Source organism: Ambystoma mexicanum, chromosome 12 (assembly GCF_040938575.1).
Source record: "Ambystoma mexicanum isolate Mex_15411 chromosome 12, UKY_AmexF1_1, whole genome shotgun sequence".
NCBI lineage: Eukaryota > Metazoa > Chordata > Amphibia > Caudata > Ambystomatidae > Ambystoma > Ambystoma mexicanum.
The window spans coordinates 279,469,385-279,487,749 of record NC_090936.1 but is presented as its reverse complement, the minus strand read 5'-3'; the positions used below and the strand labels follow the sequence as shown (position 1 = coordinate 279,487,749).

At 42.6% G+C, this 18,365-nt stretch overlaps 1 protein-coding gene across 2 annotated transcripts in view; it reads right to left on the bottom strand.

Moving 5' to 3' along the window:
- The window catches only part of PYROXD1 (pyridine nucleotide-disulphide oxidoreductase domain 1), a 379,583-nt gene extending 361,500 nt beyond the window's left edge, over positions 1 to 18,083 (bottom strand). For both annotated transcript variants that reach the window (XM_069628426.1, XM_069628427.1), the window contains exons 1-2: positions 17,932 to 18,083; positions 455 to 535 (exon numbers count right to left, since the gene is read on the bottom strand). In XM_069628426.1, the coding sequence (XP_069484527.1) occupies positions 455 to 535; positions 17,932 to 18,048 (198 nt within the window). In that variant the 5' untranslated portion in view covers positions 18,049 to 18,083. The remainder of the gene's footprint in view (positions 1 to 454; positions 536 to 17,931) is intronic.
- Between the last annotated feature and the right edge of the window lie 282 nt (positions 18,084 to 18,365).

Below are 18,365 nucleotides of genomic sequence, written 5' to 3'. Positions count from 1 at the left end.
ATACAAAGGACAAATAATAACAGCCAGTTCACTCACTGGATGCTGCAGTTCTGATACGGAGGCTGAAAGCTCTGGTGTGTCTTCAAACATCACATCCCCCTATAATGTGGTGCGTAGCTACACTACAACATACTGTTATGAAGGAAGTGTAGAAGAAAGTCTAATATGCAAATAAAGAACATGTAGAGAATCCAAAACCATACAGAGATTTAACAAAAGACAATGTATGGAGACCTTGTCTCTTCATCATGGAAAGTCGGTACAGCAGAAGATGCAGAGGAGATAACATACCTTTAAACCCCATCAAATGTGCAAAGGCGAGATGACTGAGCCGAAGACATGAGATAACAAAGTCGTTTGGTTGGCTATGATGCAGCAAAGAATAGGAAGTGTGCAAGAAAAACCTTTTAAACATTTTCTAATGTTGTAAATTTCCAAGAAAGCCAGCTCTTACCTGTTTGAAGTTAGTCACAGATTTAATAAGTGCAGAGGCGGTTATCAAAAGCACATCATCTGATGGAAACTGCATTGCAAGCTTAAAAATGGAGAGAAAAAAAGATTAATTTATATCAATAAAATAGAAATCACCATACAACAAATTGTGGACTGGCCTGCATTGGAATACCAGATATGGTAGTGTAACTGAAAGGTGGAAGAGCTGGCCGCAGGTCCATTTACATTTGATACACAACACATACTCTCAATACTCACTGTGAAGACAGTATTGTAAGTGAAATCCGTCATTGTTCACCATTGACATGAAGCAAGCACTGGAAAAACAAACAGCTATGACTCTTGTACAGGCACTACCACCATATGCACACTGGAACTGACAACTTTTGAAATCTATTGCTATCATATGGCCAGGTAAATCCATTATGAAAGTGCCCGGCAAATGCCTACCTCATGTGTCAGGTGCCTGTGAGAATCTCTGTGCCAGTGGATATGTTAATGCTTGTGGCGTTAAAAGGGACAATGGAGTGAGCTTAAGTACCTTGCAATGTGCTCGCTCCCGTCGCCTAGGCCACACTGGCATCTCTGCTATTACCCAGTGCTCCACATTGACATGGTGCGAGGAACTTGCATACGACAAGGGTGTATAATCCCTGGCTCTTTTGCTTTTTAATGAATAACATGATGCTCGTAATTCCATCTGTGCTGAACAGATTCCCCCTTCATAAAGCCCAATGTCAAAACCATAGCGTGTGACTGTCCCTGCTGCATCAGTACCCCGATCTACAGCGTGCCTGCTCTACTAGTGGCACAGAGCAGGTTCAAAGGTCACACGTGCCCATTTGGCTGCTGCAGTGATAGCCAAGTCTTTCCAGCCCAAGGGCTGCTTTTAAGATACGCACTCCTGTACCAAAACCCTATACTTATGAGTCTACCCTCTTGGCTGCAGAGACATCTTTTAATATAAGCTATACCCGAGTTAAGGTATGGTGTATGGTATACCCATAATTTTTACAGCCTCAGCAATTTGCATATCACACTAGTCAGCCCTGTGAGCTCAACTCAGCCGTGAAAGGATTAGATGTATTCTCCCCAGAAATGCTAGACCTTGCCACTGCTGGCAGGAAGGTGGCCTTTGGGGATTGCCTCTCTTTGTCCCTTTGTGAGGGCAGGTAACCCCTCTCCAGAGAGACAGCCACTCCACAAGAAGTTGGCCTGGGAACAGGTATCAAAGGGCACATGCATTAACAAAAGGATATGCCTTACACCAGGGTGCTGCATATCTAAAAGTCTTTGATTCTATTGAGAAGGGAATGGGCGGGGTTAGTTTCTATTGAGAAGGGAATGGGCAAGGTTAGTGGAGACAGAGGAAGCTCTTTACTGCTCGTCGTCACTGATGAGATGTGCCTTTCAGAAAGGATGACCAGGAGACAGGTGAAAAGGTAAGTCCTTTACTTTTGTAAGAGCCATCAGGAACCACAGGGTTTACAAGGTAGGTAGGTACATTAAGGAAACATCCACCAGCCCCCTTCACAGTCCAGTTACTCACTCCCAACTGACACACACAAAACCTCCATCCCACATCCCATCCCACAGCATTCCAAGACTCAGCTCACCCAACATTCCAAAGCATGCAGCCATACAAGGTGCGCTCTGAGGCCTACGGGCATGTGGCGCTCCACAAATATTAAAATAAATAAATAATGGAGACAGGGAGCAGGAACCTCACAACCAAACCAAGACACAACAGCAGGTTCCACCATCTTGTTTCTTTCAGCCTCTTTCGTTCCTTCCTGTCAAAGTCCACTAGTTCCAAGAACAGGGATTAGATCCCAAAAGCAGGCTAGGTTTAGTCCAGTCACCTAATGACTTTTGCTTTTAAAAGAAGGGGTATCCCACAATTTCCTTTGAATCATCTTTTGGACTTCAAGCCTCGAACAAGATTTTATTGGACCCGGTTGGGAGAACAGTCCTTTCCAAAGTCCTTCAGTTGTAAGGGGAAGAGAGGTGTTCCAAGGCAGAGGCAAGCTCTGTACCCGAACCATTCCCATGGACCAGTGGGGTGAACCTGCTGCTGGAAAAAGGCTGTCTCTCAGTCAGCCACTGCAGAACACAGGAACTCAGTGTTGAAGAACCCCTGAAGTTGTGTGCTACCCTCCCCCGCATTTGGGAGCACTAGACTCATCTTGTCCCTGAAACACGGGAGTGTGACTCACAGTGCCCCCGAGAGCCAAGACAGTCGGAATCCTAGTGTTTTTGCTGTGTTTCAAGAACTGTCTGACACATTCAAACCACCAGGACCCTCCAGTGCTGCCTTTTGCACTCTCACGATAGTCAAATCGATTGCACCATGCCATGAAGTATGGTTCGTTGCTGCTGGACTGAAAGGTATTATTGACCGCTAATTGCCCCAATCCTCCCGAACATCAATCTTTGGGCACTAGAAGCTGGCTGGGTCACATTAATTCCTTTTTGCATCCAAGAGTATATCCTTTTAAAGAACATTGTGGTTATTTGCCTTACACCCCCGATTCATTACGCAGAGGGCTGTATCTTGCCATCTTTGCTTATTCAGTTTCCTTTCCCCAGGTGAGGGTTTTGCATAGTGTCTTTCTAGTTCGTTATTATTGTACATGGTACATGGTGTTTTAAGGAAGGTATATATATTTGTTTAGACCCTTGATTGAACATTTCTTTATTTTGGACTGTTATACTTCACTATTTGGGTTGCTACTGAACCACATTCACACCCTTCTTGAGAGTATAGCCTTCTCTGCGCCCATGTTACCACAACAGGTGTAGCAGGTATAACTCTTGAATGTGCCGGTTTTAATTTTAGGATTGTGTTGGCTCTGGGTTTGGTGAAGTTCGAGGGCAGAAGTCAATTTGTCACAGTCTCCGATTGCATGCCATCTCCCGTCAAGCTTCTCTTCCAGTATCAATATTTTTAAGTTACAGAAGCACTCTGAATATTGCTTAAGAGTGTTTAGTCCAGGTGAAACTACAACAGTGATGCGCCTATATGGTTCACACTTATGGGAATTGCAGTCAAGCGGTTTAAGAGCCTGATAGCATTAAAGCTATTTATAGGGATAAGGACATTTTCATGAAGCTTGTTTCTTGTGGGCATCTGAAGGTAAATCAATAACCAAGCTAGTTCTTGTATGTGTCCAATTAACATTCAGATCCCGAGTCATACTCAGATTACCATAGTATTGTGCATGTAAAAGCATTTATGATTAATATGATTTCAGTTAAAACATTGTCATTATTTGGATAAATATATAATCCACTGGTGAGAGTGGCACTCAAAAGATGAAGAACATGTACCAGTGCTCCAGATAAGATTTTGAGATGGGAGTATTTTACTCTCTATTTTTAAACTTTGAGAGTAAATGTGATTTTAAGAGAGTAAAAATGACTTTTCTCCTTCGCAAGAGAGTAATATGTATGTGACATCCAGCCGACGTGTGAAAAAAGCTGTATGGAAATCATTACTATGCGGCAGCTTTCTGCATTGTGACAAAATACACCTTTCACTATTTCTGGCCATATGAGCTCTCCTGTATATATTTAAATGTTTAAATCACCAAAACCTAGCCAATTATACAGAACAGCAACCATAAATTTGTATTGTGTGTTTTGAGATTCGATAGCAGAATTGTCTTTTGATGTTTAATGAAAGTCCTAATTTCCAGGAGCCATTACTACTTGATGGTATGCCAATGCTATGATACAACAGTGCAGAGAGGCAAGGACTCCATGCTAAATTCTATATCTAGTCTAGTGGTCAAATGGATATTTATATAGCTCATTTGGCAAAGCGCTGTGTTAGGTAGAATTCTCATTCAATGGCTAATTTCCCTTACCTAGTGAGTCCCTCATCAGCTTTGCTGGATTTCTGGAGTTTTTTTCCACTTGGTAAGAGTGTGAGCTTTTCCCCCACTCTTACCTGTTTCTTGCCATGTGTATTTCAGCTGTTTTTGTGATTGTGGATTCTGCAAACCACTTCAGTAGCCCCACTCTTGTGTGTGTTACACAGCACCTTCAGTGCTGACTACCGTCCCCCAGAAAAGGGTAAAGTTGCCATTAACTTTACATAGTCAAATAACCGCAGATCCAGTACACCCCGTCTTACATGGAGTAATGGAAAGGTTTAATCCTTAGCCCTTTTTATCTGTCCCTCCTGGAGCATCGTTTTGCTCTTTTAACATTTAGACTTGGCTACCGCGATTATACTATATAAACGTGGTATTGTTTTAGGCTATTATATTAGCCTCAAACATAAACCTGCTTCACCAAATACTCTTTCTTTTGGCTCCGGTCAGGTTTATTCGCCATTTCTTTTTGTTAAAGTCCTTCTTGTGTTTTACTTTGCACAGCAAACCACGTTTGCCTTCTTTGTTCACCGTCTTTTGGCAGGCTTCTGCCAAGAAGCCCTCCTCTGGGCGCCTGGGTGTGGGCTGAATGTGAGGGAGGAGCGTAGTCACCCCCTGCACAGGGTATTCTAGGAAACCCAAGTCGCACTTTGCCATGATTGGCTGAGGTGGCTGTCCGGGATGGACAACCCCCCTGCTGCGTGATTGACAGCCAGGCTGTGTGAATGGGGGATTTTCACATAAAAAGTAGGACTCTTGGGCTGGAAGTCAGAGTCGCCACTGGAACTACAAGAAACCGAAGGGAAGCAGAGGAAGACGGCTGCTGCAACTACTCCGTCCTGGTGAAGCCCTGCTGCAGTCCTGAGCTATCTACCCTTCGACGACCAGAGAAGATCCAGTCGTCTTCCCTTGAGCCTGGTGGGGTCAACCAGCTCATCTTCCACAGCCAGAGGATCCTCTTTGTGGCCGAATTCGCTGCACACTGCTGTAGTGGTCCAGATAGCCACCTGAAGAGCCTCTCCTGTTTTTAAAGGAGCGCACCTTTTATTCACCGTCGCTGCTGCTGACTTCATCCCCGAGTGGTGCAGACCCCTCCAGACGTCTTCCTTCTCGTCTCCACGACCAAAGTACCAGGAACCGTGGGTCTGCAGGAAACTACCAGGCACAACTACCATGGCACCAGCTTCTTCTTTGAATAAGGTACTGTGTTCTGCTTCGAGGAACTAGGGTGAATCCCTTTTCTCCTCATCCAAGGCTTGCCCTTGTCTTCCTTCCCGCTTATAACTTTTGCTTCCTCTGTTGATAATATCCAAGTACTCCTGGCAACGTTGAATCTTGAACTGGCTGACTGTGTGATCCACGACAACAGGAACTCGGTTCCACTTGACACTGGCTCCGGCCTATTGACTTTTGTATTTCTGTCATCAAGTGTTCTCTGATTCTGTCTGCCTTGACAAAAGTATTGCCTATGATTTTTTCCCCCCAACTTTCTCTGGTTATCTCAGGTGCCAAGTGTGTTTTTGCCCCGGTAACATTTCTTTCTGTGGATACGCGTATCTTTCGTAAGACCGAACTGTCATTACTGTCAAAAAGTGATCGTATATGTATTCCCAGTAACATCTTTTGGTTCACAACACTGGTTAAAACATAGGGTACTTACCTTGAGTTATACTATACCAAGTGAATTGGTTGTTTGTAGTGTATTTTTCGTGTGGTTTTGAATTAATAGAAGTGTTGTGTTTTACAGATGGCTTAAAAAATAAATGTACTTTTATTTTTTACCTGAAAACTTGAGTCAGTGTTTGCTTGAGTCACCGTAATTGTGGTTCCTTGGTGTAATCTCTGGTACTGCTCATATACTCTTGAGATAAGCCTGGCTGCTCCGCTACTGCTGCCACTTTAACATAGTAGTACAGGCTTGTACCAAAGGTGAACTTGTATTACCACTTGTAGTCTTATTTATGTGTAGTGGTCCCCAAGGGCACTACACAGGATTCTGCCTAACACGCTGTACATAGAACATATTTATCACAATTACCACCAAGCCAAAGTCGGTACTCCTTTTTCGACCTCGAAAGGATGAAAGGCTGAGTTCGACTTGCCGGGATTCGAACCCGCAACCCACAGATCACGCAGAGATTGCAGCAACGAGTGCTCAATGGGCTGAGCTATCTTATTGGCTAACATCCTTCAGAGGTTAGTTAACTGAGTATCGACAGAGGTATAATGATCACAGTATCTAGATGTATGACAAACTATTTATGAAGCGCTACATAAAGTTAAATACCTATCTGGATTATCACAGGGAAAGGTTTTGCTGAGCTTCTATTTCAATTACCAATGTAACTTTGTTTGTTTTTGAACAGCGCTTGCACTTTCTTGAGAGTCAGGTTTTGGATGTTTTATTTGTAGTCTTGAATGTTTGAGAGGCTAGAACACCTGTGACCAGTGTAATGACAATTACTCACCCTTGAGCAAAGACTCTGCTGCCACTGACCATTTAAAGTAATGTACCTCATTGACTGCAAGGTTGAATGGATGTAAACTAGACTGTGCATAGTCCTCATTTTACACACTGTTTTTATTACTAGACTGTAAATTAAAAGTGTAAAAATGATCTGTCTCTGCATGATTATGCACACAGCACAGAAACTCTGAAAAATACAATTGTGCAATACTGGTTTGCTTTCACGGGGAAAAAAAGCATAACTTGTTAAAAAAAAAAAAAATTCTCAATTGCAACTTAGTTTTCCATCTTATTAATTATACAATCCTAAAATTCTAGGAAAACATGCATAGTGCTTCTGTAGCTGAATGGAAATAAACCATTCCTTTTATCAGTGTACAGTTTATTTTTTTGAAAGGCTTCAGAGAAATACATTCTGTTTCAGAGGTGGCTTGCAATTACATCCATGTAGATAAAAATCACAAGAAGCCTTCTGGTTTCTGTCAAGTAACCTGACCTTTGCACTGCCCTCTGCTCTAAACCTATGTATAAATGTATCCAGGAAAATAATAAAGATTGCATATTTACAAGATTGTCATGCGTAAAAATGCCTAGTACTCGCCTTATCTGGAGCCCTGACGTGTACAAAGGACTATCATTTTATAGCGCAATGTTGGAAATTGGATTGCAAAGAGACACATTTTATATATCCCACATGTTGTAAAGAGTAAACAAATCCTTCAGGAGAACCCTGCTGCATGCCCACAACATATTAAATGCCGTATTACATGTACCCCTTGCTTCTCATAAAAGCCAACCATTGGTGAACACTCAGGAGGGATAGCTGCAGCATGAAGTCAGAGAACTGTAGTCTCCCTTTTGTGGTGCATTAGACTTGCATTGGGAGAAACCTTAATGGCACAAGGCAAAATAGTTACATAGTTGGCAAAGCAAAACTGGGACCCACATCATAAAAATTGAGATGCGACATACATGGCTGCATGCTAAGACAACAGAAAGAGACTCACTTTAATTGAGCAAGACATAAAAGTATCTTGGGATATTGTGATTCGAAAAGAATGCTATTATTTTCCAGCACATGACAAATGAAGCCATGTGCATTGCGTGCAGCCTAAAATGTCCAACTGCCACACCCTTCAAAACGGAATACCTACACAAGGTAAAAAGAGCTTTGCACACGTCTTTCGGTGTCCAGGTCCATCCTGTAATGGATGGCTATTGTGTGGGCACTGGACTGGCATTTGCCAGTTCGCTGCTATACTGTTACCACCCAGCCACAAGGTGGCAACAGCTGGAAAATGGTGGGATTACCTGTGCATACACAATAGAATACCTATACACAAGCCAAAACTGTTGGCTTTGGCAATGCTTGTTTACGTTTCTGATGTCACTGCCTCAGATGTCATTAGGACCAAACGCAATGACATTACTCAGTGGATGTCATCAGGGTCGCATGATACACCAAGTGATTGTCGCCCCATCAACACATTTTGGTGAAAGTACACCCGTGCTAAATGTGGTTTATTTTACTTATACAAAGCGCCTTGAAGGGGAACAAAGAGGGGAACATGCCAAATTAATGTTGCTTTCCCTCCCTCTACTTGATGGCCAAGCAAACAAACAACAAGTCCAACACATATCTTGCCCAAACGGTGCATTTTACACCACCTATTTTTTTTTTTTTAATGATGAATTGGAAATATCTATAAGATTTAGAGCAGGGTTTAAAGTATAACGTCGGAGCTAAACCCCCTCAACCTGCTGGGCTACATTTTAACTTTAGGAAATGTCACTGTACTTTCAAAGAATTAAACATAGGATATTGATCCTGGACTGCTCAAAACTACTGTGTTGCAAACAGCGCAGTTCACATACATGACCGTAAAGCCAATAGTGCGTCATCACCAGCCACACTGACACTGCGTTTTGTGCCATTTTGGATGTACAACCAGAAACTGAAGCTGTAAACATTTCTATGGGGGCATAGGGAGAATGCTGTCCCCAGTGCTAAAATACTAAACCTTCCCCTTCTGTGCTCGGAGCCTTATAAGTGATATCTCATCTGCTAAGCAGATTGTATTGGCCTACTTATCATTTGAGACTGAGCTAGGAATGATCTCTCTTCTGTTACACTGACTTTTTCCACCACTGACATTTTCCACTACCTACTATTTGAAGCTGAACCGGGAGCAATGTCTGTTTTATTTAAAAGCGTGCATTCTCTTCAAAAGTGCCTGGTATTAGGCGAACTCTGAGCAATGACTTCTCATTATAAAGGCATGCAGTCCCTTACATGTATGCATAAAAAGCTGCATGCCTTTTTCAAACAACGACTAAGTACAGGTGACTATCACATCTATAACCAAGCGACTAGACATCCCAAATTAGCACATCACAGGTATGAGATGGTAAACCAGTTTGCATATTGCATTCTGGTCGTTATAATCCTGTCTTTGTAGTCTGAAACTAAAACAATTACAGGGATCGAGATTCAATGAGTAGCTAAAACCAGGTCCTGGGAGTCAGGCATCACCCAGTAGACAGGAGCAACCACTAGGGAACCAGGAGCGAGTGTACTCTGCACTGCTATAATTTCCACATTAAATGCACTAGTTATCATTTTGCCCATTATGTATGATCCATTATGGTATCCGCAGAAAGAGTCGTCAGAAATATTTTGAAAGGAGAAATGACTGCATCTTTTTTGTGGTCATTTCTCCAAATTTGGGGACATTTTAAAGAAAGATAGGAGTGGGGGGGGTTCTTGCCCACCCATTTTAAACAAAAACAAAAACAAAAAAACAAAAAAAAAAAAAAAGAAGATGCCGCCTTTTCTCATTTCGAAATGTTAACATATATCCATCCATTATATTTAAGTGTGTCCTAGACGCGTCCTTATTCTTCTTTATTTACATTCACATGCACTGAAACGAAATGTCACATGCATATTTGTAGAGCACCAGTTGGCACGGGAAGCCAAAAGTAGTCCCTGGCAGTAGCGTATTTAGGCTTCCTACTGCCCTAGAGCCTAACAAGTGCATGCACCCTCCACCCCCAACTTTACTCCACATCTGCCACACTGTGCACCTTCACAAGATTCCCACTTCAACAAACTGTCTGCGTTGTACAAACTATGCCACTTCAACCCCATTTTGGCTCCATAACATTAGAAGGATGTTTTTAAGATTGCAGGGATCAGAACGTTATTGCTTCCTCACTAATTCAAGCCAGTCATCTTCGATGCTATGTTTGTTGAAATCGTGCTTTCAGAACTCTGCTGCACAGGATTTGGAGAAGGCAGTGTGTTCTACAGTTGTGTGCACTAGAGGTAATAGTTACCGCTAATTGTCTACTTCCAGTTAGGCCCGAAAACAATCTTTTAGAGGAAGCAATAACAACATAAGCTGTCTGCCAACTGGACACAAGTGAGAGAAGGTTGGAATGAGGAATTTTGGTTTCAATGCTAATATATGATTTCTCTCACAAATTGCCTGCTGTGCCGCTATGAGAAGCATATAGACTGGTCTGTAATATTAATGCAACATAACTAAATTTCTACATCCGGTCTTGTCAAATAGTAAAGTTTGCATATGAAATATATGGAAGTGGCACAGGCACATCTTATGAAAATGTTGAATACGATGAACTCAACCCCCTTCTCATGGTTACACCTCTAGTGTTAGCAGGGGGAAAAATGGAAATTAGGCAAATTACCCGCTGCAGCCGATGTACTTTCAAATCCCTTGTGCCGGACCGCCAATAAAATATGGCAAACTCACAAGTGAAGTCTGTAAACTCTGCCTGGGCATAGACACCCCAGTAGAGTAAAGGCAGCGGGAGAAGGTTCTTGAATCTTTGGCTGTGCATTCTCATGCTGGAGTAATGGATAAGGGCGACCCTGAAGAATGATGTTTGGGAAGCAACAGTATTCTGCGTAGTTGCACAATGCAGGCACCTTTCATAATAAATGAAGTGCTACATACGGTTTATATCATTGCTGCTTGTGCAATTGTTCAAAATACCCAACACGCCAAGATTAAAATTAGGCAATGGAGCAGGCATTCCAACACAACATTAACTTTGTGGGTGTGGTATGGGTTATGGGTCTTGCCAGATAGTGTTTAAGGTAATTTAAAATATTACTTCTGTATAGTTGGTTGGACTGTACAATACATAGGAACATGTTGAGATTTGTGGCTATAGATACAGATGACCTGCTGTCGTTTGATGTACTGTTTCACAGTAAAATTCCTACCTTGTATTTAAAATATAATTAATGTAAGATTACTTTTAAATATCAGTTATGCATTGTGTGACATACGTTGCAGTTGGTTATGTTGGTAGTACTGAGCATGGAGCAGAATACCATCAAAGACACATGATAAACCCAGCAGGGATGCCATTTGCCTGCTTATCCCTGAGCAGCTTCTGTAAAGATAGATGAATGGATATCTTTATGGGACACCTTTACAGCTGTGCAATAGTGTTACAGCTTAGCACACTGTTTTTGTTCGCACCCTTCTATGCTTTGGGTATCCTTTCACAGGTTTCTTGAGGCACTTGTGCATCCAGTTTTATCTTCGCCATTTTAACTTCTCAATGACCCATTTCATGCTTGCACCTTTTGGGCAACAACAGACCTCTGAAATGTGGGGCAGAGGACGGAAATCATTGCTTGGTTCTGAACATCATTTGAGTGCCCTCTGTGGAACTCTGTGCTTGAATTAAGCATAAGCATGCGTTTAATATTGTAAAATGATGGATCATTTTAACCTTTACTTTTCTGAAGGGAAACCCTTAATTTTTGCAGTGGTTTAAAAAATGCATGTTTTGTATTTGAATATAAGAGTGATCGCTTAACATGGTGTATATGTGCGTATTAATAAGTAAGCCCTCAAAAACTAATGTGAAGTGACACCAATAAAACCAACAAGGTGTTGTCTGTTTTGCATATTAAAGAGCATTTGGGGAAGATGAGAATGACCAAAGAGCTTTACATCTGTCATATATGTCTATGAGAGTTGTATGACCAAAGAGCTTTACATCTGTCATATATGTCTATGAGAGTTGTATGACCAAAGAGCTTTACATCTGTCATATATGTCTATGAGAGTTGTAGGCTTGAATCACTAAGTACCTAAAGCATGTCGGGTTTGGTATGAGTTTCCTTCTTCATTATATATAAACAAAATAAATTCCCCCTAAAAAATAAAGCTTTTGTAAATACCAAGCATATATACAAGTTTGGCCATCAAAGACTTTAGCAGTCAGAGGAATGACTGCTAGTGGCTCAAAATGATGCTGTGTTGTGGATCAGCCAGACTGAGAAACAACTGGCTTTATAAACGAGTAAACTGAAAATAAACAGCAATAAAATGCTGCTCTTCTGGCAATCTGCCGCCCTAGGCCTGGGCCTAGTCGGCCTTGCTGTAAACACATCTAGGATCCCTGGTAACTGTTGGTTATAAGCTAACCAGGCTCTCACCTAGAAGCAGGGGCTCAATAGCTGCCAGCACCCAGCAATTTTGAACCCTGAATTACAGCACAAGAATACCAATTAAAGTGGGTTGAAAGCAAGGAGCTGACCGTCTGGGCCTTTACAGGACAACTCAAGAGCTTTCTTCCCGCATATTCACCTTCTCATCTTTCTCTACCCCTGCTGACCTCAGGTACCCCATTGACTTGTGTTGCAATTTCAATATTATTTTTTTCTATGCAGCTAACCCACATACACCAAATATTTACCCTCTGCGAGGAGTAAGGAATGAAACAGACACAAGTTAGCTATGTTTTTGGTTAAAGACTTATTGAAAATAAAAGGGTTGCGGAAATGCTGCTCTGGCCCGGCTCTAAGATTAATTCCTCTACCTAAACCAAAACTAAGGATCAGTGTCAGGATGTCAAAACCAATACTGTCCTGTGTCCAAGGTTCCATTCTGACCCTCACACTAAAACTAAAACTCCAAGATGAACCGGGAAATGCCTTTAAACTTGTGAGGTTTAGAAAGGTGTTCATAAAATGAATAATAAATTGCTCTAACATAAAATGTCTTTCCATGATAGAGGCCCTCGTTCCCGAGGATGGTTCCATTCCGCTGGGTTCCTCTTTGCTCTCCAAAGTTTCACATACAAACATTCTGTGTCCCTTCCTAGTCTCACAACAATTGATGTACAAACTTGTTTGATTTTGCAATTGTAAATTCTAAATACCTAGTATGCTTTTGTGCTAGGCTTTTACTTCTCTTCTCCTGGACAACACAGTACCTATTCTAGTTTTGATATTTCTTCTCTGGGCCTTCTTATTGCATGCAGGTGTGTTTTCTTGATCTATTCTTCTACCAGGATTTCTTGCTTTCCCACACTTGTGATTGCCTGGTGTATTCTCCTGCCAGGGCTTCTAGTTTTCACACACTTGGGATTGCCCGGCATATTCTCCTGCCAGGACTTCCCGTTGACACACTTCTAGTTGCCTGGTATACTCTCCTGTCAAGACTTCCGATATTCACACAGGGCTTCTGCCCTTCCCCAGAGCTGATTATACACTGTTTGTCAATCTGTCCCCTGAACATATTAGCTGGTCTGGGTTTCCCCTATATGTTGTAGAAGTGGGCCTCTGATCACCTCAACTCAAAGTAGTCCCACCACTTAAAGAGCAAGTGCGCGTTTGTTGGTAAAGCAAGTTAAATGCACAAATGGCCAGGAGGGGGTAGATGATATCAAAGAGTCAAATTAACCAAAGTCTCCCCAAACCATACAAAGAGCACACATTTTATACTCTGCAACAGTAAAAAAACTCCCACAGGTTTTGTTACAAAGTCAGCGCCCTACACGATTGGTCAAACTTATACAATGTATTCATATCCCCGTCCGTTACCACACTCCTCATCGGATACATTAATTTAAGCACCGCCCTCATTTATAATTTCATCTTTCATATTCACAATGCACCCTTCTCTGGGGTCCTTCGAAATTTGGTCACAGCCCCATCGCTTAGTTAGCCAACTTCAAACAGTTTTCAATTATTACAGGTTCCATCTGGTTGGAAACCTTTACCCCTACTTGTGACGCACACGACCATTCTATGAAAATTCCATTGATATGGAGGAGGGAAACAAATCAAACTTCCTTTTGATCTATTGTTGCTGGTTTTATCCACCCTAACTGGAGTCCACATTTAATTCTAAACTATGCGACTTACCATTCCAGCACACTTGGTCTCAACCCACACCCTGACAACTTAATTGAAAACCCATGATCTAATGGTACACCTTCCCTGCAAGCAATCCTTGCATCGAGTTCATTGTCCGGTCCTGAAACCCAGCCCTGCCAGGTGGCAGGAATCCCACAGTCATTGAAGAGCAGGCTTGCATGTACTTACAGAGATAATATCTCTCTCCTCCTCCACAATAGCACCAGGCCATAAAGCAAGCCTGCCCGAAACTGAATGCAGCTGCTGCTCGCTCAGCCTTCAATCTTGAAAAACCAGGTTCCTGGCCATTCAGAGTTTTACCTCGCAGATCCAAGCTTCAGTGATTCACACAAACGCCCCACAATGGGCGGGGGACACGCGGCACACGGAAACATCTATTCACAATATACCCCATATTTCCCAACTATCCCAAAAAGCTTCCTGTGAATGTATGTTCATGCATGTGTGTGTTACAGACTAATGTGCCCCCTCATCACAATCTCAATTCACAACCTTATATCTTGCATGCGCATGTTTAACTCCTCGCTTCTCATTAAGGCTGAGTGGTACTCCACGCATTTACATTGTATCCATAACAAAGTTGTCGTTATATTGCTACGCGCGTGCAAATCTGAAAATGTATAACCTTACACAAATAACATTAAGAGTACCATTTATCCCATTAACTACACTATATTTGTGCCAATTTGCAACATTGCCGTCACCCCAGTCCCCAATATGGCGGGTGCAATTCAAACTTCTCTCCACTTGTGGGACCTCTATCAACTACCCCAACATTGTCTACAACATATATCCTTTTGCTTGAAAGGGGCTATTTGTCACTTAACTTCCCTTCCCACATCACGCTCAGTTGTTCTTTCTGCCTCTGTTACTTGTACACTGCATTGCCGCTGACAGGGCCCAGGATCCTCAACCGGAGAAGCGTCTGTCTACTTCCTTCTCGTTACCGCTTCCTCTTGGTTCCTTCATCTCTTGCGGCTTCCACTGGACATGCTGGCTTCTTTCTAGGTAAGTATAGCGCTGCTCTGTCACCAGCAAATTCCCAGCAGCCCATTACCGGCTACTGGCATTCACGCAGCATGTCCTCCTTGGACAGCCTCTTCCTTCTTTGTTGGCCAGTCGCCTGGCTCCACCATGCCGTTAATTGCCATTTAGTTTCTTCACCTTCTCAGAGAGAGGTAGCTCCGTCCTGCCAGCAGCAGACCTTGATTCCCTGCTTCTGTTGCCTTTTAAACTTCCCGGGCACAGGCGTATGCAAGCAAACCACTACAGCACTCGCTGGGCTTGTGGCCTCTCGCTCTGTACTGCTCAATTCCTCTTCCTCCTCCCAGTATTTTGGTCATTTATGGGAGATGAAGTTCAATTTTGAGAATTGATTTAGAAACATTTCCAGTGCTCTTAAATGGTGAATGATTTCTGGATGATTGATAAGTGGAATTGGAGAGGGCGATTTCCCTATTCTTGATGGTATAAGGATTAGATGCATCACAATAGGCTATATGGGTGTTAGATATGGGAGGGTTATTTTCAAGAGAAAATGGAGCATACCGTGTCTCAACCGATGAATCCAAGGCATCTATGCTTGTTGTCTTGCCCCCCCATGTGATCCTCCTTCAAATAGCCGCCCCCAAGGTCTCGATCAGGTAGCGGCTGACCTCCCCTGGCCACATGGGAGAAGGTCACTGCCGGGAAAACAGTGATGACTCCATCGGATTAATCACAGCTCCGAAATGTTTATGCTCGAATGATCCGAGAGTAATTTTTTTCTTCCGATGTGTATCTCAGATTCTGAGGCAGGCTGTAACATAGGTATTTAGGGTCCTGATCCCAGTATTCCCTATGAGTTGGTAAAGCCCAACGTTTGCAAGATGACTCTTTGCTCGGGAGCCATCAAAGGGGTTGTAGCGCAGGTGTTGGGGACTTTTTTATCAGCCCAAATACGAATGGCTGCATGATTACAGACTAAATGAGCACTCGTCTCTGACATCTGTTTGTAACCTGCAGTCAAAAGTTTGAATTCTGGCATCCTTCCTTCAGCAGTTGATACATTTTGTACCTTGATGATCCTCCTCTTTCATATCAACCAAAATATGGAACTCAATACCCAGGTAACTCTGCACAGAGGACGATCACCTTGTCTTCAGAAAATCTCAAAACCTGGCTGTTCTCTCCACTGCAACAAACTAGCACCACACACTCTGAAAACTGGAGGGCATGCCAGCCACTAGCTACACAAGACCAAGGTTGTAGGACTGACCAGAACCATGCAGATGAACCAGCATGGTCTTGCAAATCCCAAGGGTCGTATCACTAAGATTTTAACTACATACTAACCATCACAAATCAGGATACAACGAATGATCAGAGCAGCTCACTCATAAACATAACGAAATAGACACTGACACATTTGGGTCTGCCACCTTGATATGTGAAATGCAACTGTGCACAACAGTTAAACCAACACCACTTTGGAAATTGGAACCCAGTGGGGCCAGTCTCCCCAATGTTTCCTCCCTATCCACTGACACCATACCACAATCATAAAATGGAACCCAGAACAGTAACAACACCTAATTGGGGTGGATTATAGCACAACTTGAACTCTACTGATTCAGTATAACCCAATTCTAATAGGAAATCCCAGGAGCACCAAGCTACCACCACCTCCCAACCATTCCATATACTGGCACTTTTCAACTACACACAAGGACTTTAGTACACATGGTCGGTGTATGCCTGCTAGTAACATGCAAACCACAGCGACCTCCAGAAGCAGCGCAGCACTTGTCATACAGTCTGATACATCTTTAACATGGTGCTCTCTGCCCTAGATAAGCAAGTTATACATTATTAAGCACTAGATAAAAAAGAAATTTTTAAAAAAACATACTTCGAAACCTTAAATAGCGGTCCATGGTCAGATGGATTATCTATTTAAACAGTGAGTGGGCACTTAAGGAAGACAGTTGAACTGGAGCTGTAATATGTACATTTGCATAAGGTACCATGGGTTGGTCCTTGTAGGTACCCGTTAAAAGGGAAGAGTGGGGGGTTGATTGCAGACTTCATTTATTTTGTTACATATGAATTAATAGTTTTAAAGCTAAAACAAAATCAATGCTAAAATGTGTTCAATGAAAAACACAAAATTCTTGTAAAATGTGCCTTTATTAGTTTTCTTAAGGGCCTTTTTGCAACTGTTGAACAGAAGTTAACGTTTGCGGGTGTATATTAACTCGATATGTCTTAAACCTACGCCGGACGCGCATACCGACACCTTTTTTTTTTTAAACAGCTTTGGTCCGTTCACACTTTTTTCATATGTCCCACCAACCCACCTCTCTATTTGTACCCTCTGGTATGTCCCCACTAACATGGATTTACGTAGATACCACTGTTTGTAATACACGCCCGGGAAGCAACTAGTTCAGTCTTTGTTTTAAGTTTGCATTCTGGTGCTTCTACTCCCAGATTTCCCATGTATACACCCAGAACTACAAGTCCCAGGATGCAAAGTTAAAAACTATACTGGACAACATTCTCCAGAACGGACTGGGGCACGTTATCTTGTATCCTTCCTGCTGGTTTCTTTTCTAGTCACAACCGTCCATAATGTGCTTGCTCCTTGAAGGTCTATTTCAGTTTGGTTTTCCGTTGCACGCCAAAACGATCGCTATTTGTTTAAGTCTGTGTCGGACATCACGCGACATGGACCCTGGACGCAGTGAGCCGATATCATAAAAAAGAATCATAACAAAGCTCCAAACTTAGTGTATTTAATTTATTTCTTATTGCGCTTACTGGGCCAGTTATTTGCATTTAATGTGATTAGTAATGGAAGCCATTGCTGTTCATAACGTATATTAATTTAACTCGCGCCTTATCTTTCACGGGTAGTGCGGGATTCGGAGGCTGTCCCTTACCTGCTCAGAGCAGGTGACCCCCGAGATACCCCCGCCCACTACGAGGAACCTCTTCGCGGTGCTCAGACCTTCCATTTCCAGAGCGGAAGTGACAACGGTGCTTGCGCGTGCGTCCATGTGACTGTCAAAGTCCGCCCCTCCTCAGATAGCGACTTTCTCATTGGGCACCTAGATGAGCCTAGAATGTTCATTCGTGAATGTGTCGGCAGGGGGGCGGGGATAAAAGCGATTGTAAAAGAGAAGTTGTCAAAATGTACGTGTTCTCGGGAGTGCCTTCACTCAGCTCTCTACCGGCGTGAAATGATAGATTATTTCCCTTAAACAGAAGTTTCTTTTATTTCAATACCATGCTTCAGATTGAGTACGATGACTAAAGGGCGCTTAGCTGCTATTCATGATTTAGGGAGGGTTAACTGACAAGAATAGTGAGGAGG